General features: G+C 41.0%; 1 protein-coding gene and 1 long non-coding RNA gene across 3 annotated transcripts; one reads left to right on the top strand and one right to left on the bottom strand.

The window, feature by feature from the left end:
• Positions 1-3,977, bottom strand: LOC310637946 (uncharacterized protein). Of its 2 annotated transcripts, none has more exons than XM_083358581.1 (3): positions 3,774-3,977; positions 1,078-1,896; positions 1-750 (listed from the first exon to the last, which is right to left on the bottom strand). In XM_083358581.1, exons 2-3 carry the CDS (start codon positions 1,874-1,876, stop codon positions 164-166), a joined length of 1,386 nt encoding a protein of 461 aa, XP_083214707.1. In that variant the 5' UTR covers positions 1,877-1,896; positions 3,774-3,977; the 3' UTR covers positions 1-163. The 2 variants fall into 2 exon arrangements, with proteins under 2 accessions (XP_083214707.1, XP_083214706.1); XM_083358580.1 differs by lacking the exon at positions 3,774-3,977 and adding an exon at positions 3,308-3,478.
• LOC310637947 lies at positions 3,607-26,004 on the top strand. Its single transcript, XR_014492003.1, has 2 exons — positions 3,607-3,668; positions 25,862-26,004. It is a non-coding gene; the product is annotated as an uncharacterized lncRNA (long non-coding RNA).
• Positions 26,005-27,725: the final 1,721 nt, after the last annotated feature.

Genomic DNA, 27,725 nt, shown 5'->3' with positions numbered 1-27,725 from the left:
TTGCTCTTGCTACAAATCTTTTTATTAAAAAAATAAGTCACAATATTTCTTATACCATTCACTTTCCTTATTTTCCCCCAACTGCATTTAAAAATGAGTGATAAGGACAAATGTTCATCTTATGGGAGAACAACAGAACATTTGAGGATTTCTGAGCAAATTATTAGTCTTTTTCCGTTTTTATTTTCTTTGCCACTGGCTGAGAGTCTTCAGCAGGCAAACCTTGTGCTTTCTGATTAGAAGTGCAATTTCCTGTTAAAGTGTTCACAGTATTGTATAATTCTGCTGGGGGGCATGGGATTGATACACAATTTCTGGGAGAAGACACCATCATAGACTGCTCCTGGGATGCCAAGGGCACTGAAATTCCTGGTGCTCTTGCAGCAAACAATTGTGCCAGATTCTCCAAGGCAACCGTCTGTCTGTCCATGGCCTCTGCTATCCGTCTGGTAGACGTTTCCATGAGAGCAATCAGTCTGTCCATGTTTTGAGTAGCCTGATTTACATGATTGGCAAGTATGGTAAATTCCTCCTTATGGTAATCACATGCTCTACTCTGTGCAAGTTCAGACGTTTCACTGTGTTTTGAGTGCAAATCAGACAGAGCATTTACTAGTCTATCACCCACTTGGGAAATGGCATCTACTATGTCTGAAGCAGTTTCAGTTTGTCTCCTTTGTTTCCTATTCCAGTTGTTGCTTATTCTGTCAGCATCAACCAGGGATGCCCTGGAAAAAGTGCCAGATGGGCCTACATTGAAAACAAGGAATAGGAGTTATTAAGTGATCAAAGACAATCCACAATCCACATTAAACTCCCCAGAATTCATTAACATTTAACCTTTGGGGGGCAAGTCAAATTAGGAAAAGAAACAACCTCTGAACAGATGCAAACTAATAAGTAAGCAATATCCAAACCTGTGCACTTAGGTTAGTAAATTTTATGCAACATTAAATGATAGTATTTCCCTATCCACTTTAAAGAAATTAAGCACAGCTTCTCCTAATTTAATTTAGCTTAAATCATAACACCAGAAAACCTGTCTTTCTGAAAATGGTGCTAATTCTTAATGTTCACCTGAGCTGATGGAATGACCATCTCCTCTTGTATTAGGGAAACTAGGTGAAGCCACATCTCCCGCAAGAAGGCCATCTTCTCTGTGCGGTTCCCATTCATCATCTGGAGACTGGGCATTTACAGGTTCGGAATCCATCTGTGCATCTTGAAAATAGCCATTGGAGTCATCTGTAGGTTCTGGGATGGATGCTTCATCATCATCAGAAACCAAGACAACGCTTAACTTTTCATTTTTTTCTTGCTTGAAGTCCAATTTTTGGACTTCATGATTCCTCCTATCTATAGATAGAGAAACTTTGGACACCACAAGACCCTTGTGCATGCACAGGAAACTGTTCAAAGAATCGTAAAATGGCAAGGCGCGTTGACCACTCACAGAAGAGTTTTTTCCACAAATAATTGCTTTGTATCCTCGTCGAAGCTCCTTGGCACGCAAGCGACACTGCTTCATATCCCGGTCATAGCCGTATTCTCGCATCCTATCAGAGATCCACTCATACTGTGCCTCATTCCGAAAGTTGGTGGCCAGTGAGGCTTGGACTTGGTCATCACCCCAGATCTCAATGAAGGTCCGTATTTCTTCATCAGGCCAATATGGATTACGATGGCGAATACTTTTTCTAGGAGCAAATGACTGGATGTTCATATTCTCCCCTGGCAGTTGCTGTTGATCAGAAAGCAATGACTTAATCCCAACAGATGATGGACTTTTTGTTGATGTTAAGTATTTCACCCGGAGATGGTTCAATTCTTGCAAGTTATTCTGCAGACTTTTTAAAAAATCATAGTCACCATCCATTCTCTCCCTTTATGCGCTTGCTGTCAAAAGGGAAACCAAACATTAACATTCTACAAATCTACAAATTTTACCAATTATTCTGGTGTTCCTTGTTTTAAAGAACATATATGCATCACATTTAATAGAAGAATCATCGTGTGTTCTATAGAGCTAGCTCCCATAATCTATTCATTACTTGAATCCAAAGAGAACTACATACCGTACATTGAAATTCAACAGTTTGGAGTAACTATGAATAAGCCCTTTTCTGAACTGAAAAAGAAATACAGTGATGCAATTTGACTTTATTTGTAAAAGAATTGTATTCATATAGTATTCATCCTTGATACTGTATATAATTCAAATGTTATTCTTTAATAAAGTAAGTTCACTATTATTCTTCCAAGTCAATGTGCTTAGGAACTGCCATTGCAATCACTGCAATTTTTTATTCATGTAAATAAGTTCAAGTTCAATTATTAGATTCAGCACACCACCATATGACAATACTTCACCCAGCCTTGCCTGTAGGCATCCGGATTTTAAAAGAAAGACATTAATTAATGTAGATAATTAACAAGATAATAAACTCTGAAAAAGCAACTGCCTCAAAACACAACAAATTAAACGCCTGCATTTGAAGCTTGATATAATATAGCCAAGCCACAAATAATTCTACATTTTTAAGGTTTGAATCAGGGACTCAAAATTTTCCATCCATCCATTAATAAAAAAGTCAGAATTAGGCCTGTTGTATCAAAAGTATTTTGCTCTGTCTTTCATGGTGGGGCATATGGATAAAAATAAATGTACACATACCACCCTGCACCCCGTATACACACACACATGTGTTTTTGTTCAACTTTCTATAGACTAGTGCTCCCCAGTTATGCTCCCGTTACCTAGTCAAAAGGACTATGTTGACTGGGGCTGATTCAAGCTTCAGCAAGCTGGTCTATAGTTATTCGAGTTCCTTTACTGATTGCCCTGGTTTCTTCCACTCAGGTTCCCATCAGTCTAGATGGGAATTTTCTTAAGTAGAAGTTGGAAGTCTGGAAATCGTGCATGGCAAAATCCGAGAAGCAAATGGCTCAGAACCCAAATCCCTTCCTTTCAAAGCCCTGCTCTGAACCAGATGTAGAGGATGGCAGACCATTAGCTGCCAAACTGGGTCCGTGATGACAGCTCCTTCTCTGTCCCACGGGGCACTTAAATCTGGGTTCCTGCGCGTGTTTATAAATGTATTTTAGAAATATCAACTCTGGGGTTCATCCGCCCTCTTTCCAATCGCCTCCATTCCCAGCAAATCCCGCTGGTGATGTTCTCCCACACTTTTGGAGCCAAGCCTGGCTGCTCTCCTAGGCTATGAAGGCCGTGACGCGTTCCCACGACCCTCCACGCCGCCTCTTCCTAAAAGCTACTGCGCTCCCTTTCCTACAGTCGCACACTTACCGTACTTGCAAGTTCCCGGCTCGCTCGTTGGCAAGCAAACCAGCTGCGATTGGACCGGCGGCAGGACAAGCACGTCATCGACCCAATCGGAGCCTGTTTCAAAAAGGCTGGACAAGAGCAGAGGAAGAAGGCGGGGCATCAACACTCCATCAGGAAGGTGGGGAGAGACAAAAGTCAAGCTGGTGACTGACAGGCGGACCTTCGAATCAAAGGACGGAGAATGAGGAAGGGCGGAGAAGAAAGGCTAAAAAATCGTTGCATAAAGATAAACTGCGAAAGAAAATAGGCAGGTGGGGTTCGGGCGGCTTAAGAGCATCCTCTCTCGCTACAAGCGCGTCTCCCGAGATGGAGGCATGCAATGGTTAGTGCAAAAAGGAAAATAAAGTGTAACAGAAGGCGGAGATAACAGATAACAGAAATCCCCCCTCCTCTCTCTCTCTCTCTCTCTCTCTCTCTTTGGCTTTACCTTGCAAAATTAGGCATTTCTGACGGGGAAGCAGAAATTCCCGCGGAAACGGGGCTGAACTTTAAAAGTCTTCAAGCTGGCAACCCTCGCAGTTCAAAGCACTCGTCCTTCCACCTGGTTGAGAGAGCCCATGTGACCGCCAGACCTCTAGTCGCTTTAGGGGAGTGTCCAAAAGCGAAGGTCTGAGCTGTTGCCCCCGGGATGCTGCGCTCATGGCCGGTCTGGGTTGCTTGTTCCATCTTCGTGTCTTTCCACCGGTTTGAGATTGCCCTTTTCTTCTTGTCTGGGACAAAATATCGGAGTTAGACAGGACTTGGATATCAGTGAATTCCTGGTTTGCTTAAGCATGCTTTGCTCAAGCCACAGTGTCTACGTTGTGGCCATTTTATGATTTATTGAGTGGTTTCTTGTGCAGGGAAAAGGGTCAAGTAGGTAAAAGTATCTCTCCCTCTCTCCCTCCCCCCCCCCCGCATGTGCGTGCCTGCCTGCCTGTGGGTGTTTCTCACTCTCAACAACTTTTAAGATGTGTGGACTTCAACTCCCAGAATTCCCCAGCAGAGGTTGAGAAACACTGATCCAGTACAGTAAAAGGAATTAACAGATTTGGGCTTGGAGCAAGAGAAAAAAAAGGGAAATCTAAGGATTCTTTGGATATATTGGGATTCTATACTCTGCTAAGCCAAAGTTGATTTTTCTGTGATCTCAGCCTCTTTATCATTTGTGGTTTATGTGAACACAACCATTTTCTTTATAAGGGGTACTTCAAATAAAGATTCCCTTTTCCCTTCCTAGTTTAATACAAAATGACTTAGAGTGCTGCTTAATGAAAGAAAAAGGAGGGAACCAGGTAAATGCAGATTGTCTTTTCCAGACTTTTAATTTTAAATATATTTTGCTCCATCTTATCAGGTACGGTACAATATACCTTTTCAGTGGAGACCCAGTTTGCTAGAAACTGGGAGAGTGAATTCTAGTCCTGCCTAAGACTCAAAGACAGTTGGTCACATGGGGCTAGTCACTTTCTCTCAGCCTTGAGGAGGAAGCAATGGCAAATCACTTCTGAAATCTTGCCAAGAAAACTGCGGGAACTTTTCAGATGGTCTCTTGAGAATCAGGCACCGCTAAATGGAAGAAAAAAAAAAAGAAGACATTTCAATACAGTGATACAGTACTACCATTACTATTCACTGACCCTCAGTCCTTGAGTTGGCAGATAGTTATGCAAGCATAAATGCTCTGGGTTCATCCTAATGCCATACCAGTGGTGTCCTTAACAGCTTTAATGGAGAATAAGTGAAGGAAAGTATATGATAGATTCTCCTAGACTAGTGGTATTTCCCTTCCACAAGGTGAAAGGGAAAAACAACCACTGATTGTTGTAATAATCATAATCATAATCATAATTATTCAAAGCTGAATGCTGGAAATATAATTAAAGCCATTAATACATGGGCAGTCCCAGTGATACGCTACCCAGCTGGAATTATCAACTGGACTTTGGCTGAATTGGAACACCTAGACCGGAAAATGCATAAACTTTTGAATATGCATCACGCTCTACATCCACGAAGTGACATTCGCAGATTGTACCTGCCAAGAAGAATAGGGGGCAGAGGGCTACTGCAAATCCACCAAACTGTAGAAGAAGAAAGATGAAGTTTGAATGACTATGTAAATCAAAGTACAGAAAAATTACTGCGGGCTGTGAAAACAGAGAGCATTATAAAAATAACAGAAACAAAGGCAGAATATAAGGAAAAATGGCTGGATGACAGATTAAATAAATGGAAAACCAAAGGTTTGCATGGACAGCATTTGAAAAACATTGAAAGAAAATGTGATAACAACTTGATATGGGCATGGCTTAAGATGGGAACCATCAAGAAAGAAACAGAAGGCTTAATACTGGCTGCTCAAGAACAAGCACTACAAACTAATGCCATGAAAACGAATATAAAAAAATCTACTGACAATCCAAATTGCCGACTTTGCAACGACAAATTTGAAACTGTTTCACATTTAATATGTGAGTGCAGCAAAATTGTGCAAACTGATTACAAAGCTAGACATGACTGAGTTGCTAAAATAATCCACTGGGCATTGTAAAAAAGACGACTTGCCTGTGTCCGAAAAGTCATGAGAACATAGGGTGGAAAAAGTTGTTGAGAATGAGAGAGTGAAGATCTTGTGGGACTTCTGAATACAGACAGATTGCCATTTGGAACACAACAAGCCAAATATTGCAGTCGTAGAGAACTGAAGCGTACAGTTGATTGATATTGCTGTACCAGGAGATGCCAAAGTCAAAGAAAAAGAACTGAAAAAAATTACAAAATACCGCAACCTGGCCATTAAAACGGCTCGATTATGGATGAAACGTGTAACAGTGATACCCATTATCATCGGGGCTCTGGGAACTATGTCCAAAAACTTTGCAAAATGCATCAAGAAATTGCAGCTTCCTGCAATAACTCCAGCAAAGCTACAAAAAACTGCACTACTCGGAACATCTTAGATTTAAAGGAGATACCTGGTTGATACTTAGGATGCTGGCAGCAACCCGTGTCAACCATTAGTGCCAGTCAATTTGAATGTGCAGTGAACTGAGGTTCATGTTAAATGAATAAAAGTTTAATGATGATGATGATGATGTTGGGAAGGGACCTTGGAGGTCATCTAGTCCAACTCCCTGCTCAGGCAGGAACCCCATACTGCTAGCCTGCAAGCTGGATGCGTCATCCGGAAGCCGCACCCACCCCATTGCCAGCAATGGCAAAATAGTCCCGATATGTCTCGCGACATCATGTGACATCACGAGTTTGACATGTCTGCCCTATACCATTTCAGACAAATGGCTGTGCCATCTCTTAAAAACTTCCAGTGTTGGAGCATTCACCGCTTCTGGAGGCAGGTTGTTCCACTTGTTAATTGTTCTAACTGTCAGGAAGTTTCTCCTTAGCTCTAGGTTGCTTCTCTCTTTGACTAGTTTCCATCTGTTGCTTTTTGTCCTGCCTTCAGGCGCTTTGGAGAATAGCTTGACTCCCTCTTCTTTGTGGCAGCCCCTGCCACATGTTATAACTGGCTGAAGACACAGACAATTAGTATTTTTAGCAATAAAGTGTTCTTAATTAAGGAACATACATTTTTAAGACACAATACTATTGCATATTTAATAGAGTGCAGTATAGCATAAACATAACTTTTTTATGCTCTAGGAAACCAAAACATGTGATGCGCTTTATTTCAATATCCATTGTAGTAGTCTGGAACTGAATCTGCAATATCTCTGAGGTATGCTTATATTTCAATGTACGTAGCAAGGAAACCTGATAACTGAATCTTGAGATGTTGACAGGTAATGACAGGTATGGTTTTCTGACATTTGTTGTACCTTTCAGTCTCCATTCCGATTCATGATAACCTGATGTGTGGCCTCTCTTGGCTGATATCAGAGGCCTCTGTAAAAGCGTTTTGTTTTGGTATCTTGGGAATATTCCTTAAAGCTTTTACACCTGAAAACTATTTTGTTCTGCTAATGCTTAGGCCACATGAGGTGTGGAAGTAATGAGGAAGAATCTATTGCAAAGCAAAATAAACGTGTATGAAACATGCTGTACAAACAGTAGCAAGAGATAAAATATATTATAAAATTTAACATTTAGACCTTTTGTAGGCACCTGTCCATTGCACCATAAATGTTCAGAGAATTCAGATATATTATGTGATGAAAATATCCTTGTTGAATTTATCGTTTCCTTTTCAAATGTAACTAGCAATAGGAAAATGCATTAATCCTTGAATCTTTTCTATGACATCGGTAGTAATGAGTGGCACAAGGCTTAAATTGCTTGTGAATATCTGGAAGTTTAATTTTATTTGCATTAATGTTATTCAGTGTTGCTGTTGTTAGGCCATTATGTCCATGTGGGTAAATAGTATAAGCTGGAACTATGTGAACTTGGGCTCAGGTTACGTGCAAATTTTCCCATGTTAAAGATTTCTTGCTGCAAATGTTTATCTGTGACAGGAAGGGATGAAAATCTGTGAGATATTTGGGGGACGGGGAAAACAGATAGATGGATATCTTTAAGTCTGTTTATAGAGTAATAGTGTGCATAGTTCGGAATATATTTATATTTAGAAAAGCAAAACTTAATTGATTAAAAAAGATAAATAGACTAAAAATCTTTCCTATTTATTGGGTATAATGTTTTAAAAATTAATGCAATGTTTATAAAAATGTTAAGAAGCTCACATAAACTAATACTTCTTTGAAATAATAGTTGTAATTTGCCTAAATCATTTAAGATCACTATGGTACTTTTTTCAGAAATACTTCTTTTTACATGTAAGTATGTACCAATTGTATTTATTTTTTGCTAAGCAATTCATTATATTGGTTTAGAAGCTTGAGTTTAAATGTATGCTAGTATATAGCAGTGGTTCTCAACCTTTTCTTCACCATGGACCCCCTTTAAATACCTTTTGTGGCCACAGACCATGGCTATGGACCCCAAAGACTTAGCTCAGGATTTAAATCATAACATTTCTTTAAGCCTGGGAAACTTTAGCCATAATACATACAATTTGGAGGGTGCCAAATTGGAGAAAACCTCTCCAGATTTTAAAATATGTCCTAGAGTTCTCATTGACTCAAATTAAACTAGATAAAATGGCATATTGAGACATGACAAATGAACACGAGCTGCCAGAGTCCCTCAATTTTATTGATCTTTATGCAAGCTGGCAATTCTAGGAGTGGTAGTATTCCATAACATTTGAAGGAAACCAGATTACAGAAGATCAAAATATATCTGCTGAGATCTTTGTCTTAAGTTCACTTAGGACTGTATTAGAAATAATACGTTGAAGCAAACTTGGAAATACACTGACAACTAATGCAGATGTCTCATAGAAAGTATCCAGGTAGTTTCTTAGAGGAGAAGGAGCTACGGAGGTATCAAGTCATTTTTCCTCTTCATGATCTCTGTGAGTAGTTAAAGCCAGGCAGTAAAGGTTTGAGGATGCAGGGTGAAGGTAAAGTTCCTGCAGATCAAGCAACTGACCATTCAGATTGTTAGGTGCTGTGGTTTTGGAGGTAGAGGAAAACACCATTCATTCATTCATTTTCTATAGCTTCTCAACTCAACCAAGTGATTCTGGCTGACTTACAGTTCTAAAATTCTAAAACAAAAACATTCAAACAATAAAAACTTCAATAAACAAATGTTATATCAAGTAACATTTGTATAATATGAAAAGCTTAAACTTTTAAAAATATGTCTATACACTTTAAAGTTCTGCAATTAACCATCTGTAGGATTAGTCAGGTCAGACTTTAAAAGAGTTTTGGACTATGGCAATGTGATTGAGGGATATAGATGAAGGGATACTATTACATTATTTTCACCAGACATAAGTTACTTTTTTAATTTTAAAAACACTATTTGCTGTAAGAATGGGAAAGTTTTGCTTGCTAATATTCTACCACACATGCATACATAAATATACTACTTTTCAAAGATACTATTGCATCCCCAAGTTAGCATCATAATTTAAACTAAACATATCAATTCCATTATAGTCCCTTTGAGAGCAGGAGATTATGTTAAAATGTATTTTAAAAAACAGCAGAAATATAAGTCTAAGAGAAAATACAGCATTTCCTTAATGTTTGAAAATTGCACCATGTTAACAAGATTCGCCATCAAAGCTAAAGCCTTTTAATTTAATGAGAAAAAAAATCTCAAATCCCTATACCATACACATTAAATAGGAAATGTGAGCCTCTCCATCACATTACAGGAAAGCAGTATTTTGCAAATTCTAAAACTGGAGGAAGACACATCAATAATCTGAACTACGTTGATGACATAGTTGCTCTATTAGATGACTGATTGCTGAAAATGCAAATGATCTGCAAGCTCTAGTAATGAAAATCAAGGAATATAATGAAAAAACAGAAGTAAGATTAAATATAAAGAGCTAATGATAATGGGTACAGCAACCAGCCTTAGAATTGAGACTAAAAATACTGAAGTGGTAGAATTTTTTGTCATTTAGGATTGAGTATCAAAAGAAAAATCAGCAGTCAAAAATATGCTGCAGGCTAGACTTTGTAGAGTAGCAATAAAAGCCTTGGAGAAGATTCTCAGAAGATGGTATGGACCTAGACCTACAAAGAACAAAATAGTTCAAGCAGTGGTTTTCCTTTTGATACTCTGTGTACAAGAAAATTGGACTTTGAAGAAGCAGAATAGAGTATTTATGCTTTTGAATTTTGGTGTTGGAACTTGGTCTGAGAACACCATGGAGAGCTAAGAACAAACAAATCTATCAGCATTTTATGTATATCATTGATGCCAAATGTATCAAATCAGAGTTCTGAGTTGTGATAAGGTTCGAATTACCACACTTTGAAATTATATGTGAAGGCTTAGCTGTCTGGAGAAGTCTGTACTGATGGGAAATTTGGAAGGAAAGTGCAGTAGAGAACAACCAATAGCAAGTTGGATTGACTAGAATGATAGCAGTTATGTGCACATTTTGGAACACCTGAAGGACCAAGTTGAGGACAGATCATCCTGGAGAAAATATATGTGGTTACAAGAGTTGATAGTCTTGATGACACATAATCGATCAAAATGAAAGATAGTTGAAATTATCATAGCTATTTATTTATTATATTTCTAATCTACACAATAATTATCAGCAATGCCATTTTAAAATTGAGATATTTAAAAGCTTAACAACCTTCTGGTAGTTCCCAGATGCACTGCAGATAATTCCCTGGTGTGCTGGCTGGGGAATTTTGGGAGTTGAAGTCCAGACTTCTTAAAGTGGCTAAGGTTGAGAAACACTGTCTTAGACTATTTTCAGAGCTCCAAGACAATTTGGAGATATCACTCCAAAATACCTGGAATATCTTCAGTAGTTTTGGGCAGGTGAACGTCAACTGGTCCCCAAATTAAACCTTTGTCCCTGGAGAGATACGGAGAACAGCAAAAACCAACCAACCAACCAAACAACAAAAACAGTTATATGGAAGGGAGGCACAGAAAAGGATCTTGGAAGATGCATAATAGTTCTAAGCTCAAAGATTGACCAACCCTGCTTTACAAGTTTATTCTGGCAGCTCTTAGTGTAACACAGAGTATACCTCTGGTATAAAATATTTTACATTTGGTAAAATAAAAATGCAGTTTCTCCTAAACTGTTCCTGCAACATATTAATAACAATAATGACAGCTGTCACAGGCTGCTTTATGCGGCCGCACTGACAGCTGTCAAAAGAATCGCGCATGCGCAGTCGCACCCGCTGCCTACTAAAGACCATCTAACACGCGCATGCGCACTGACCGCAAGCTGTCAAAACCGCGGGCTGTCAACAGCGGCAGCCGCGAACTGTCAAAACTGACGCATGCGCCCTGACAGCGGCTAGCTGTCAAAACACCGGCCGCCCGCCAAAACCAGCTGACGGGATTCCCCCCAGCTAACGCGCTTGCGCTATCACTGGGGAGATTGTCAAAGCTGCCAGCTGACCCATTGGACATGGTCCCTTGGCGGGAAGAATTCCCGCAGCTGATTTGCTGTCCTATTTTGACAGCTGCCTATATAAGGCGTGTTGTACTGTTCTTGTTTGTCCGGGCTGAGTTAATAAAGATTGTTAACTGAAGATGCGTCTCCCTCGTCCTTCCCTGCCGCTAAACCACCTGGCGACGAGGGTGGGATCCCGGTACTAGCTGAAGTCACGGCCCAGGAGCGTAGCTGTCCGGTCAATCGCTGAAGTCACGAGCTAAGTCACCGACCAGACAAGCAAGCCATTCTGGTGCCAGCATGGCAAACCTAGGACACGTGAGGGAGTTCGACGTCCGGCACCCCGAAGGATGGGAGTCGCATTGGGGCCAGGTCGAGGGGTACCTCCTCGTGAACAAAATCACGGAGGACCGCCACAAGGCCACCGCGCTCCTATGCCTCAGCGGGCCAGCAGTATATGACATCGCCGTTGGCCTTTGCAGCCCGGACCCGGTCGCCACTGTACCGTACGCTGAGCTCACAGATCGCCTCAGCAAACACTTCATGCCGAGGCGGTCAGAGCTGTATTGGCGACTCTATTTCGCTCGATGAAGGCAGCAACCCGGTGAACCATCCACCGCTTTCATCGCAGCCGTCAGGCACGCCGCCCGCAAGTGCCATTTCCCTGACCTGGAGGACCGAATTCGGGATCAAGTCATCGCTGGTCTCCAAAACGTGCGCCTGCAGAGGAAGCTTGTGGCAAGTCCCACAATGGACCTCGCAGAGCTCACCCTGGAGATAATGGCGTATGAGGACAGCCATCGTGACGAACCCCAGACGTTCGGCGAAAATTCAGGCACCTCCGTCCATCAAGCCAGGTAGCTCGACCAAGGGCCACCGGAGCCCGACTCCGGGGTCGATGCAATTCTCTCTCGCTTCAATCGGATGGTCGCTGGCCGGGAAGGGAACCGCAACCAAGACCGTCAGACAGCCCCCAACACGAAGAAGGCGCAGTCCAGCATCAGGGCGAAGTGTGCGAGCTGTGGCGGAGGCCATGCAAGGGCTACTTGCAGGTTTAGGAATGCGAAGTGCCACGGCTGTGGCAAGACCGGCCACATCCGCTCCGCTTGTCGCAGCCTAAACCGGGAGACCCTCCACGACCTTGATGAGATCCCCGCAGGTAGGACTGTCCTTCCCCGCCCTCCCCAGGGGGTTGTAGGGTCTGTATTTTCCCTAACCAAATCACCCGCAAACCACCTCCCCAGGGCCAAAGTCAGAGCATGGGTCAAAATCCAGGGAATCCCCTGCGAAATGGAGGTCGATTCAGGATCCTCCGTTTCCATCCTGTCAGGGGACACTCTCCAGAGAATAGCTAGCAAAACCAATCACCGCATCCCCATCCAACCCTCCAAGGTTATGCTGGCAGATTTCCAGGGCACGCAAATAGATTTAAAGGGACAGGCCACCCTGAAGGTTGATTTTAAAAATTTTTCAGGACACCTAACAGCCCAAATAACTAAACAACCCAGAACCAGCCTCATTGGATTGGACTGGTTCGAGGCATTAGGCATTCGCCTCGAAGGGACCAACCGTATTCACTCCCATTCACTAGAAAATATCTGCAAAAATTTTGCAGATGTCTTTGATGGGTCACTGGGTAAATACAATGGAGCCCCCATCGACCTCAAGTTCAAACCTGAGATAGGACCAATTAGAATAAAAGCTAGGAAAGTCCCTTTCGCCTTAAAACAAAAAATCGACAAAGAGCTAGACCGCTTACTCGATCTAGGAGTCCTAGAACCCACTGACAGCGGAACTTGGGAAACCCCCATCGTGACGCCTGTCAAACCAAACGGGGAAGTGAGAATATGCGCAGATTATAAAGCAACCCTGAACCGCGCACTCAATCCCCATGCGTACCCAGTCCCATCAGTAAGGGATGTTCTCTCTGAAATTGGCTCCGGCTCCATTTTTGCCAAATTGGACCTAGCACATGCTTTCCTGCAACTTCCAGTAACCAGGGAAACAGCTGACGCCCAGACCATAGTAACTCACAGAGGGGCATTCAAAGTGAACCGCCTCCAATTCGGCATCTCCGTGGCACCTGGAATATTCCAGGAAGTTATGGAACGAACCCTTAAAGGCATCCCCGGAGTCTGCCCGTATTTTGATGACGTCCTCATCGCGGGCGACTCCACCCATACACTAGCAACCAGGCTGCACGAAGTCCTCACAAGGTTCCGGGCAGCCGGGTTAAAACTCAAACGAGATAAATGCTCAATAGGAGTTCCCTCTACAGACTTCCTAGGATATAGAATAGACGGCAAAGGCATTCACCCCACCAATTCCAAAATACAAGCAATCAAAGCTGCACCCCCTCCAAAAAAATAAAACGGAGCTTCAGGCATTCCTAGGGCTCCTGAACTTTTATCACTCCTTTTTACCTGGAAAAGCCACTATAGCGGAGCCCCTCCATAGGCTCTTAGACAAAGGAGCCCCCTGGCAGTGGACCTCAGTGCACAATGACAGCTTTAAACAGCTGAAACAATTGCTCTCTAGCGATACCACCATATCGCATTACAACGAAACCTTTATGCATCGCCTGCGATGCTTCACCTTATGGCATTGGGGCAGTCCTCAGCCACTCCCTCAACGATGGCACTCAAGCTCCAATTGCATATTACTCCAGGACCCTTTCAAAAACCGAGCGCAACTATGCACAAATAGATAAGGAAGCCCTGGCCATAGTAGCTGGAATTAAAAAATTCCATGATTATCTCTACGGCAGACCTTTTACAATCTACACGGATCACAAACCTCTCCTGGGCATATTCACATGGGACCGCCAAACCCCCCAAATTCTGTCCCCGCGCATGCTGCGCTGGACCACATTTCTATCTGCATATTCCTATCAGCTGGTTTACAAGCCCGGGAAGGAGATGTTCCACGCTGATGGCCTCAGCAGGCTCCCACTACCTCAAATGGACCCAGACCCAGCCCCAGCTGGCCAAGTCCTGGCCATACAAGAACTCTCGGAATGCCCAATAACAGCAAAAGACATCGCACACGCCACAAGTAGGGATCCCGCCCTCAGCAGGGTACTTTCCTGGGTTACATCTGGATGGCAATCTTCTTGCCCCAGCCCCTCCATCCAACCATATTTTGCAAAGCGCCATGAGCTCTCTACCCACTTAGGCTGCATCCTCTGGGGATGCAGGGTGATAGTCCCACCATGCCACAGAACAAAGGTTCTCCAAACCCTTCACGACGGCCACCCGGGCATCACTAAAATGAAAGCTCTGGCACGCAGTTATGTTTGGTGGCCATCCCTAGACAGGGACATAGAACAGCATGTAGCTGGCTGCTATCTCTGCCAGCAAAGCAGACCCGCCCCACCCCACACCCCAGTACACAAATGGGAAATCACAACCAACCCCTGGTCCCGCATCCACCTCGATTTTGCCGGCCCATTCCAGGGTCAGACCTTCTTGATTATCGTAGATAGCTACTCTAAATGGCTGGAGGTTCTCCCGGTTTCAAGCACCACCACAAGTGCCACCATACAAGCCTTAAGGGGAGTTTTTGCAACCCATGGTCTTCCAGACGTAATAATCACTGACAGCGGGCCTCAATTTACCTCCCGTGATTTTCAGATCTTCACGAGGAGCAACTGTATTAGGCACGCGACATCGGCCCCATTCCACCCGTCCAGTAATGGCCTCGCAGAGGTCATGGTGAAGACCACCAAGGACTCTCTCCGCAGACTGGTCATCGGGAACTGGCACCTTCAACTCGCCCGCTTCCTCCTCGCACACCACACCACTCCCGTGTCCACCACCGGGAAATCCCCCGCAGAACTCAGATGGGGTCGCCGGCTGGTAACTCGCCTTGACAGACTGCACCCTGACAGGCCAGCAGCAGAAAAACCAAACGACCTGCCACACAAAACATTTAATCAGGGACAAAATGTCTGGGCCCGAAATTATGGGGGAAGGGATAGATGGACCCAGGGGGTAGTTCTCGATCAAACCGGCCCCTTGTCTTACACCATCAACGTTGGCGGTGGACTCACACTGCGAAGACACACCGATCAACTTCGACCCAGAGCACCCACCAACACCGCGCCAGAAACAGCGACGGAAAATCCCGAACCCCCCAGCACCATTTACCCAGAAGACATCCCTACTCCCACCGATCTCCAACCCATCACCCCCGAGGAGGCCCCCGCGACAGAAGAAAAACCTCCACCACGCAGATCCACTCGACCGAAGAGGCCTCCAGCATACCTGACGGATTTTGAATGGGCCGGAAGCTCGCCAACGCGCTCCAACACCAGTTAAAAACTTAGTTCAAGTTATATGTTCCTACCAAGGGGGGGGGAAGGGGTGCAACATATTAATAACAATAATGACAGCTGTCACAGGCCGCTTTACGCGGCCGCTCTGACAGCTGTCAAAAGAATCGCGCATGCGCAGTCGCACCCGCGGCCTACTAAAGACCGTCTAACATGCGGCGGTTTGACAGCTGTCAAACGCCACGCATGCGCACTGACCGCAAGCTGTCAAAACCGCGGGCTGTCAACAGCAGCAGCCGTGAACTGTCAAAACTGACGCATGCGCCCTGACAGCGGCTAGGTGTCAAAACACCGCCCGCCCGCCAAAACCAGCTGATGGGATTCCCCCCAGCTAACGCGCTTGCGCTATCACTGGGGAGATTGTCAAAGCTGCCAGCTGACCCATTGGACACGGTCCCTCGGCGGGAAGAATTCCCGCAGCTGATTTGCTGTACTATTTTCACAGCTGCCTATATAAGGCGTGTTGTATTGTTCTCGTTTGTCCGGGCTGAGTTAATAAAGATTGTTAACTAAAGACGCGTCTCCCTCGTCCTTCCTTGCCGCTAAACCAGTTCCACTTTAGGTTGAGAATCTTTTTCCCACTGTTCCTTCAACAGAAATATTGAACTTATGGAATAAGACCATGAAGCTGACTCTATCCTCCTCCTTTAAGGAAAATTTCTATAAAATGATCTACCATTGGTATCTCACCCCTGTTAGAATCGCTAAAATGTTTCCAGGATCTTCTGATAGATGCTGGAAATGTTGCTCAGCCAAGGGTACCTTCTTTCACCAATGGTGGAACTGTTTATATGCCAGATGATATTGGAGAAAAATTCAACAGTGGCTATTGGAATTAACAGGCATGAGTTTCCCTATGCAGCTAGACCTCTACTTATTGGGCATAAGACCGGACAATATCAACAAAAGAGATTGGTATAGATTTGTTCATGTCTCAACAGCGGCGAAGATGGCCTTTGCCCAATTGTGGAAGGACCCAGACATACCCCCTGACCATTTGATAATAAACAAGATTCTCCATTGTGCCGAGATGGACAGGTTAACGTACATTTTAAAAGATAAACGTGAATCACTATATAATATAAGTTGGAACAAATGTTTTGTATGGCTTAAAAGAAGGTTCAACTCGAGACGAGTGATGAGATTGCCCACTTAATCGATCTGTGTAATTTATTAGGCTTACAAGGTTGACAAAATATGACCAATGGTAGTTTTGTTTTTCTTTTAATGATAAGGATATTCTATGCATTGGAAAGTTTAGCTGGGATGATATATTTTTTGTTAATAGGAGAGTAGATATAACTCTCGGTCTGTTTCGTTTGTTTGTTTGTTTTCAACGGTTTGTGTTATGTGATTATATGGTTTGTATCTTTAAACCCCTTGTCCCTTTCCCTATGTATTATTCTGTTGTCATTCTTATTGTAAATAATTAATAAAGATATATAAAAGATATATAAAAGATATATAAAAAAGAAATATTTCTTCCATGTGTAAAGAAGAATATACTGTAGACATATCAAGAAAACTAAGTGAATTGTCTATGCAAAACTATCATTTATTCTAAGAAATCTTTAGAAAATGCATCCCTCTCCTTTCTAAACCAAAGCGACAGTCTGATAAATGCTTTAAGGGCTGATCATATTCAGTGAACAAGTAGAGCTGAAGCCGCTCTAGGGCAGGTCAGATTCGTGTGCACAGATTGCTGCATCAATTGCACATTAGACTTTTTCCATATTACATTTTGCAGTCAGGTTTTAAAACATATGCAGACAAGTGGCTGAAATGGCACATTTAGTAATGTCAGAAAGGCAGTTCTGTAGAAAACAGTTGGAGAATTGAGTTTTTCCTCCTGATGCTTCAGAGTGGTCTGGTGCTTTAGTAGATAAAGGCAGTGCTTCCCAATAATTTTTCTACATTATCCAAAACTGCAGAAAGTCTGATCAAACTTTGAGAACTGATCATAAGTCACTTCCTTTAGCACCATCATAACTTCAAGTAGTTGCTGAATGGTTGTAAAAACAATATGATTATAAAACATAGTATAAAAATAATGTGACTGAATGACCTTTATGTCATTTCAATATATTACCTTTGGTAATTTCATCAATGTTTATCTTAATAGAAATATTTTGGGAGATTTTTTGAATATATCTTAGTCACAGGAATCGCCAAGCTATAGTTCGCGGCCCAATACTGGGCTGTGGCCTATTGGCCACTGGGCCTCGCGAATAGCTGGCGAGCTCTCCCCTCATGGTAGCACCACCATGTGGGTGCTAGCAGCCCCATTTGTGCATGCATGGGTGCGCTAGCACCACCAGCAGCAGCACACGGACACTAGCAGCCCATTTGCACATGTGCACGCTGCCAGCTTGTGCATGCACATGCACACTAGTACCACCACCATGCGCATGCTCATTTGCTTGTGCGCAGAGGCAGGCCATGCACACATTTCCCTGCTCCTCCCTTTCCTTCCGGGCCACCAAACAGGAAAGGTTAGTACATGTCAACTTAATATCTCCAATATTTGGCTAATAGGCAACACTAGCCTTTGTCAGTATAATTTCCTCAGATGTTTCATTATATTTCACATAGATATTTATTAGTATGGTTCTATCAATGAAATTACTGTCTTCCAAACTCTCTATTCCATCTTTTTCTTCTATTAGATTTCTTAAAAATTGTGGTGAGAAAAATATAGGACTACAAAATCCACGCTCCATTGAGTCATTGTTTCGGAGATATTTCTTTACTTAACAGAGAAACAGAATGATCATGGGTGGGCAAAAAAGCAGGGGGAATGGGAGTGCCTTCCGGCTTTCTGTCAGTTCCTTTCTCCCTCTCTCTCTCCCTCCCTCCCTCATTTATTTTGCTTGTGGGAAGCTTGCAGGGAGAAAGACATAGGTTGATTCATAGTAAGTATCATAGTTTGAAACATTCTCTCTGATGGTTGCATTTTGCCCCTCTGATCAATAAAAGTCAATTATTATTTTACTCAGTTTTGAGCACTGTAGTACTACAAAATTCTCATTGCCTGAAGCTGCCATTTGAAAAGTTGACTTTGGGTTCTTTGCTTGGATTGGGAACCATAATTGAAACTTGTGTTATAATTTGATCATGATAAACCTTTAATCCAGTCACACACACACCCCATCATGTATTTAAGGGAGTATTTCTCAATCTTGACATCTTGACGATATGTGTACCTCAATTCCCAAACACATTTGTCAAGTTGTCAAGGTCAAGAAACACTGATCGAATGCATACTTCTTTACATACCTGGCATATTCAGATTGCAACGTGTAGAATATCCTGTCTATTAGCTATAAAATCCTCAACCAGCAGAAACGAATCAGTACCCTTATTTTCAGAACATTCTATTAAATGCTTGAAACTCTCTTGCAATATTACAATCATAGGAGGTTTTGGATTTATTTATTAAATTTCTATGCCATCCATCTCATTATCCAAAGCAACTCTGAGGGGCTTAAATTTTTGTTAACAAGAATTATATTAACAAGAATCATATAAAACTAAAAACTATAACTGTGGTGGGATTACTCCACCAACCACTCCAACATAGACAACTCTTATCAGGACCCCAAGCCCACCAGCAGATCCAATTATATATCTCCCCATTAGTTTGGATTTATGTCTTTGATACCAAGTATTGTATACCAAGTATGCAATCTGATTTATTTTAAATATTTTTTGGGGGTGGGTGGGTGGGGAAGAAGACATCAGATTTGGTTAAAAATGCCATCGTTTCGGCTTTTATGATAAACAGCCATAACATTTTTCTGCATAACACAATCGCATAGATTCCCTCAAAAATGCCATATGAGAAAGGCCAGATAGAATACTAAGCAAGGATATTTGACTGTCCACAAATAGCTGTTTTACGTTGGACTGTATCAGTAGAATTTCATCTTTGTTTTAGAACATCAACTTTTTAGCCTTGCTGCAGGGAATTACACTTGCTTTGCTATGACAGAAGAATAGGTTCTGTAGCCAAGTTTTCTTGGCATACTGAGGTAAAAAAGGCCAGTGAACAATTTATTCATTAAAGTGCTATTCTAGCACTCATAGTGTATTAAATGGCTTTTTGGAACCAATCATTATAAGGACAAGTTGGTTGGAAAGCCAAAGGGCAGGTGGTATTCTTTTGTGCTTGCCCACATGAGGCTGTTTTCTCTTAAAAATCTTTCCTTTTCTTTGATGCTGTGAAGACAAATTTGTCCTTAAGTGTATATCCAAAATAGTCAATTTTTGCTCCGGTTTTTGTGAGTAGCCAGCCATCTAGTTTCTACCACAGAAAGAGTATGAGTGTGCATTAGCCCTAAACATTTTATTTAACAATTAAGCATTTGTGATTTATAAAATGTTGTAACAACTTAAGCCTGGAAGGGGAGTGAGTTTGCAATTATATTTTCTGGGTGCTTCTTTCTATCGTGTTCTCTTTTCTCAGTTTCAAAGACAGCAGGAAAATGAATTAGATACAAAACCAGAGCTTATTTGTATTATAGTAGTTTCTGATAACTAGCAAAGGTTACTTTACCCATCTAATTATAATATGGTCAGTATCATTTTATCTAAATCAGCATTTAAATTATTTAAAAGTCCTTATTTTATGCAAATATAAGTAATATTACAGCTCCAACCTTCTAACCTGCCTGTCAATAAGGCACATGCATCACATAAATCTTAGGTCTGCTCATTAAGTGTGATTCCATGCACAGAAAAAAGGAATGGAAATGAATTAATTTAAAAATATAACTTGGCTGATGTGGAATACTGCAAAGGTTCTGCATATGACTAGTTTTATGAATGCAAGAAAATGTTTCTAGCAACAGAGAACTATGATTTCAAGAATAATTTTTGCAATTCCAAGAATACCATGATAACTTCTCAAAATATTGAGTTTTCATTTCCCATTTTGTTTCACTTGGCAGACTCTTAGATGTTTGTGTAAAAATTGTCTAGGTTTATAAGATACTTATTTAGCATGATTTTATATGTTACTTATGGTAGGAGCTGGCTTAGGGCTAAATTCAGCCCTCCAATTGCTTCTTGTTAGCATGGATAGATTAATATAGACACAAAGTTCTTGAATATCATCTCGAACATCAACAAGGAAGAGGCTTTCATATCCAATGTATGGCATTTGAAATGCACTTATTTTTGAATGCAATTTCATGGAAATTAATGAGTAAAATTCCTAATATGCAAATTACAATAGGGAAGATTACATTATCAAAAGACATATGATTAGAATTATGTTGGAATGCAATTGCCAAATCACATCTAAAATGCAGTAGCCCTTCTGCTAACCAATGTTTTTACAAGCATTAATATTTGTTTTTGGTTTTTGGTTAGTTTCTTTCTGTTTTTTTATTTTTTTCCCTTAGAAAGCATATTATAAAAATTTATGTTTGCCTTGTTATATAAGGTATGATATATAAGGGAACCATTCTTGCTTAAATTTGGTTAGGTTTATGTTCTAAATATGATGTTAACACACACACACACACACACACACACACAACCCCTGCCTACTTTTTTGTTGTTGGCTAGCCAAATGTTACAAGGATCCTTCAAGTTTGCCTAAGACTCTTTTGGTTTGCTAAGATGTGGAATATACAGTAGCCCTTACAGAGAAAAAGCTAGATATTAGTTTGAGATTATTAAAGGATCAGTTTACTATATACATTTTTTTGAGCAAGGGTGATTTCCATTGAAACCAGTTCCAGGCTACAAGAAATTTACTTGCCTTCTTGTCTACTTTTTAACAATTTTGGATTTTTAGTTAATCTTTTCATCTTTTTTACTTTTTTGTTCCAATTATGTAAGCTTTTTATTGTATATTTCAACTTCAGTTTTGGTAATTTAGCATGAATGTATTATGATACTGATTATAATTGTGGAAAATGAAATGTAATTTAAACAAAGATCCAAAAACCTCTGATTACATCATTGCTTGCTGTACTGGCAAGCCCTTGTTCTTTTGACACAGAAACATTTATTATGAAAACCAGGCCCTGTTAAATATATTCAGTGTGAATATTAAGCTCTATTAAGCATGAAGCAGTTCAAAGTTGAAGTCCAATTAAGCACAGGGAGTTGGAAAATTGGTTCTCATAGGCAATGAAGGGGAAGAGAGAGTGAGAGGATTAAAGAAAAAAAATACAATTGCATATCTCTGACTTGGCTGATTGAAATAAATTAGATAGCTTTCCTCCATCAGGCCATTCACCTAATACTCACTTAGTGTCTTCATTGATGGAATTGAATTACCCAGGCCAAACTTTTATTATATTGCCAGACTAATTTCCTTCAGAAGCTGGCTTCTAATACAGTGGGAGTGGTGGAGAGAGTAAAAAGGAGACAGTGAAGGCTATATAGCAGTTTGATTTTTGTTGCCATTACTTCTGATTCATAATACTTTAAGATCTCAGGGCTGAACCCTAAGAGTTGCCTTGAGGTGTAATGAAAATATGGCAAAATGATGGTCATTTCATGGTGATGCAGGGGTGTCAAACTGCCAGCCAGCGGGCCGGACGTGTCATCCTGAAGCCGCGCCCACCCTATTGCCAGCAATGGTGAAAAGGCTCCAATACGTTGCGTGACATCACGTGATGTTGCAGATTTGACACAAGAATAGGGCTTGTGGGATGCTCTGCCTCCAGCCCCAAATTATTCCGCTGGCTTTGGGTCCTATGAAGCTTTGCTTAAAGATTTGTGTGCCATTTGTTGCTTTGCCTCAGGCAGCAAACATTTCCAGCCAGGATGACCATTCCTGTTGGAACTAATTAAACTCTTGAAAATATCTGCCTAAATGCTGGCTTTGCTGAACCTTTCAGTTTTTCCCCCATTTTATTTATTTATTTATTTTATTTTATTAAATTTATATACCGCCCTATTCCCATAGGACTCAGGGCGGTTTATACAGGGAAAATTAACTGATAATGCAACAGGTGATTTCCTCACTAGCAATGGGGTAGCATCTTAGAATAATAGAATCATAGAGCTGGAAAGGACTTTGGAGGTCTTCTAATCCAATCCTGCTCAAGGCAGGAGAACTTATACCATTCTGAACAAATGGCTGTCCAGTCTACAGTATTCTTGAAAACCTCCAGTGATGGAGCACTCACAGCTGTGGGGTTTTGCTTTGCTGCCATTTCTTTGATCTTGGAAGAGCCCTAAAAGATGCCTGAAGTTTTATTGGGGAAAATAGCTATTGATAGATGATGGAGAAACTTCATGCAACACTCTTCTGCTGTACCAACTGTATTTGTTTGGACATGTCAGTGTTTTTCTTTTACAGTGTCAGGAACTGAAACAGTGCAATTGAGAGCTGTTGTGTCTGTTCAGACCTATGCTTAATATAGTGCAGAATTTGGGAATATAAGCTATTGCATTATTTGAGGTCAGAATGAGATATGAGACCTCCTATGCATCTACATATAATACCACATCAGGCCAAAAGAATCACCGAGAAAAGATTCATTATTTAAAAATACCAATTTCAGACTTGTTTTTTTTCCTTCTTTTCCATGATTTTTCTCCAAATTCCATTCTTTGGGATTTAATTAGCTCACAGCAAACATACCTAGTATCATTGAGCATTTCAGTCATCCTGAACAATTACTATGAATTCTTATATAAGAAGTATTTAGATGGGGACCTTATGTCATATGAATATGTTTACTGTTGCAGGAAGTTTCCATTAAGCTATGGTTGGCTCAGTGGGTTAGGACGCTGAGCTTGTCGATCAGAAGGTCGGCAGTTTGGTGGGTCGAATCCCGAGTGCTGCGTAACAGAGTGAGCGCCTGTTACTCGTCCCAGCTTCTGCCAACCTAGCAGTTCGAAAGCACGTAAAAATGCAAGTAGAAAAATAGGGACCACTACAGTGGGAAGGTAACAGCGTTCCGTGCACCTTTGGCGTCCAGTCATGCCGGCCACATGACCACGGAGACGTCCTCGGACAAGCGCTGGCTCTTCGGCTTTGAAACGGAGATGAGCACCAGCCCCTAGAGTCGGAAACGACTAGCACGCATGTGCGGGGGAACCTTTACCTTTACTTTAAATATATAATAGGCTGCTTAAAACATTTGTCATTTTGCCTCCATTACAAGGTTAGGGTTTTTGTTTTTCTTTTGTTTTATTATCATCTAGGTTCAGGACTCTACAATATATTCTACAAATACCTGAAAAACAAATAGAAGCGATCTACAGTATTTGATTTAGCAAAATGTGATATAGTGGTCGGGAAAAAAAACCCCTTTTCCTTTCTTCCTTATTTACAGACTTCTATTTTTGTTTAATCTCTGTGTTTGAAGGATTCAGATGAAAAGACCCCATTCTATCAAGGAACACTTCCTGTGCATTCTACGAAATCTGTTTTTTCATCATTGTTTGTGTTGAAGAAAACAGTAGGAATAATGACTGAAAATGACAAACACACACAAACACACACAGAGCGTGCATGCACTGCAGCTAATTTAGCAACATTATTAATGTTAGAAATTTTACTCAGTGGAGTAATTAAGTCACGGGACTTTTCACACCATTGGCTGAAATGAGTCATTCTAGAAAAGTTCCTCAAGCTTGAGCAGTCTTGAGCCAGCAGCCTATGTAAAAAGTCTGTAGAAATATCACCCAAAATACAGTTCATAACAGAATCTTAATAAGAAAATTACTTTTGTACAGTTGTTAGGTTGAATTGTAGGAATTTTTTATTGTTTACTTGATCACTGATTATTACTACTTGGAAAGTGTAAACTGGCAATAGACTGTTGATATTGGGCAGCACAAATCGATTCTTAATAAGCAAATAGGTTTTTCATTCTTTTTTTTAAAAATGATACTGTAACTGCATGTATTTTAAATGTCTCTATAAATGCAATAGTAGTAATTCTTACCACATACATACAACCTGGAGATGAGGTGCTTCGGCCAGCTTCAAAGTTCTGGATGTTCTCCCAGATCCTTGGCTAGGGCAGCTGGTAGTATTTGAATGTGAGGTTTTTGTGCATTCATAGCTGGCTTGTTATGTATTTTTATAACTTTTTATTTATCTTGCTTTTTCTTCTTCATATTGAATTTTAGTTTCTTTGTTATATTGTGTGCCGCCCAGCATTGTTCTGGAGTCTGGCAGTGCCTAAATCAAATAAGTTCCATCAGGTTAATTATAAATCCAATTAATCAGAAAGTTAACAGAATCTAGCAACAATCCAAAAATAAACGTAAAGGTGTTTGATAGCAGGAGGGTGCATGCAGTGACATGCTCTGGATGTCAGCAAAGTCAAGATGGTAGACACAAATGCATGATCAAAGTCCAACCCCTTTAAGTATATGCTATGTTATGTAAAATAGCTTTGGTCATGTGAACTTAGCTGCCATCTTGATTCTCTTTAGAAGAGAAAGGGTTATAAACTTTGAAGGATGGAGTGGATTTTATTTTATGAAGGTATATGTGTTCTCTGCAAAATACATGGTGAAGCATTGCTAAAGTGAGCACAAAACATTCAACTGAATTTGAAAAAGTGGGAAAAGAAATAAAATGCACTTGTAGCCAGTGGAAGGGGCAATTCTCCAACAGAGCAACCTTCGGTCTCTGATGTTGTGATTCAGGGTCAGCCTGTGGGTTCGGCAGTTGGGTCGGACGATTCAGAGGAGGAGGAGGAGGGGGTGTTGGAGAGGTTGCTGAGGGTGTTGGAGAGCTTGCTGATGAGAGCCCTCAGCCAGGCCCCTCCCACCTGGTTACGACGCAGACCCAGCTGTGTGAGCCTGACAGCGTGGATGAAGATGACCCACAGCTGGCCCTGTTCAAGTACGCCCGACGCAGGAGGCAGTCAATCAGGAGTAAACAGAGGAAGGCAATGGGGCACCTTGGAGGCAGAGAGAAGCCACGCCCTGAACTGTTTAAAAGGGGAATGCGGGGGAGGGCTGGTTTGCTGAAGGCAACCGTTTGAATAGCTCCTGTTTCATGGTTCGTGTCTTGTTTTTGCTCTGTTTGCTTTTGTGTCCATAAATTTGGCAGGCTTAGTTCCAGCCTCTTGCCTTCTTGTAAAGAGGTTGTCCCTGCCTTATCTGCAGGGCCGGTAGTAGGCTGGTACAGAACATCTGAATCCAGAAGGATCTCATTTAATTTTCAGTTGTAATTTCTAATTATCTATAATTCTACCATTACATATAACTGTTTTATTTCTGCCCCTTGCAGGATGCCGAGATCAACACACAGCAGGCTTCCTGCATTTCTTCATGGTACAGAAGAGAGGCATTCTGTCAGATATCACTAGATGTGGGAACCAAACATCAGGAAACTTTTCTCTCTTTTGCAGAATAAAATTATATAGCCATCAAGCTAGTTCTGTCTTCATTGTTCTGTTCACATTTTATCTTACTATTTTCCTGAACATTTTTCTATTTAAATCCTGGAGATTATTGGCCGAGGCTCATGCCTTCTTCTTGGTCCTCAGTATTACTTTGGTATCAAGTTTGCTATTAGTCAGTATATGGCCATTTACATTCTGAAGAGGCAGTTAAGTCTTTTATTTGGACAGTAATGTGCTTATTTGGACTTGGGCTTCATGGAACAGTGTCTCTTCTCATTGCCAGAAAAAATAACCCTGCTAAAACCCAGCACTGCCAATTTCTGAAAGCCAAGTTGTTGTTCTAAATTCAAATTAAATAAAGAATTTGTTTCCCCTCAAGTCATGTTGGACTACCTGGATACAGTCCCGTCATCTCTTGGCAACAATAGGAAAGTAGTTTGCCATTGTCATCTTTTGGGATGTGTATTTGACTTCCTTGTGCAACCTACAGCCCTGAGATGTTTTGTTGGTTTCCCATTCAAGTAGACAATGCTGGATTATGTTTTGTAAACCTGCTTCAATTTTTTTCTTGTATATTGGAATCGCTTGAACATGTACATTAAGAGAAACAGTTGGGGAATTAGGTATACGATTTATAGGTTAGTGGTTTATATAACTTGATAATATCATTTTCTTGCAGCAGCATTCTTAACATCTGTACCAGCTGTCAAGGAATCCCTCTTTAAAGTGAGCTATTGCAAGCTACTTCAGCCATATGTCAACCAAGCTACAGTAAGAGAGTGGCTATTTAAAGAATAGACTAAAGCAGAAACAACTAAATCAACAGACACAAATTCCCAGATTGGGAAAATTATGCCAATTTATTTAAAAACGCAGACCATACTAATATAAAACTAGAACCAAACTTGCTTTGTTTTGGAGAAGAGATAATTCTGATCTCTTTTATTTACCTGAAAATATCTGTAGAGTAGGGATGAGAAATTTGAGGCCCAGCATGTACCCTTGATGCATCTTTTGTGATATCTGAAGCCACTTGGAACATTATTATGGTAGGACCTGAAATAGAATAATTTAAAAAAAGAAGATATCCCCTTTCCAAGCCTATGGATAAAATAAATTAAAATGTGGTATCTGAGGTGTGATCCCATAATGGCCTCGATCTCCTAATGCCCCATAGAAGTTAAAATATGGCTTATCCTTTTCTTTGGTCTATAACTGTGTGTACAGAAAAAATGGGAAGGTACTAGAAGTAGAATCTGTTTCTCTTGTGCAAATGGTTTTTGAAACAACTAGATGGATAATGAGTTCAATAATGCACACTTTTATTTATGCATTGCTTTACATAACTAAGTAATTGTAAAATTACCAGATTACAATGGTTAGAATTCTATGTATCATTTGCATTATTTCAGTATGAATACTTTCTCTGCAACTTTTATTTAGTAAGATGAATAACTTCTTGCCAAAAATTTAACCCTGGAAAGGAAGTTAATTTGGTTTTTGTCAGAGTGTAGTCGACAAAATTATGTTACCTATCATCCTTCTGATGGCTTAAGGGTGATAAACTTGGATGAATTAGAATTATTGAAAGCTGAGGAGTCTTTGGTGCTCTCTGAGCTTGCTTGCACACATTTCATTAACCAAATTAGGTAATGTCATCAGTTACTGAAAACTGGAAAATGCTTTTGGTTAGTGCAATATAATAGTTAAGGTAGTGGATTGGGGCCAGGATCTATTCTCAACCTTGGA

The sequence above is a fragment of the Vipera ursinii genome (assembly GCF_947247035.1).
Source record: "Vipera ursinii genome assembly, chromosome: 3".
NCBI classification, from domain to species: Eukaryota; Metazoa; Chordata; class Lepidosauria; order Squamata; family Viperidae; genus Vipera; species Vipera ursinii.
The sequence above is the reverse complement of the archived record's forward strand: the minus strand, read 5'-3'. Positions and strand labels throughout refer to the sequence as shown.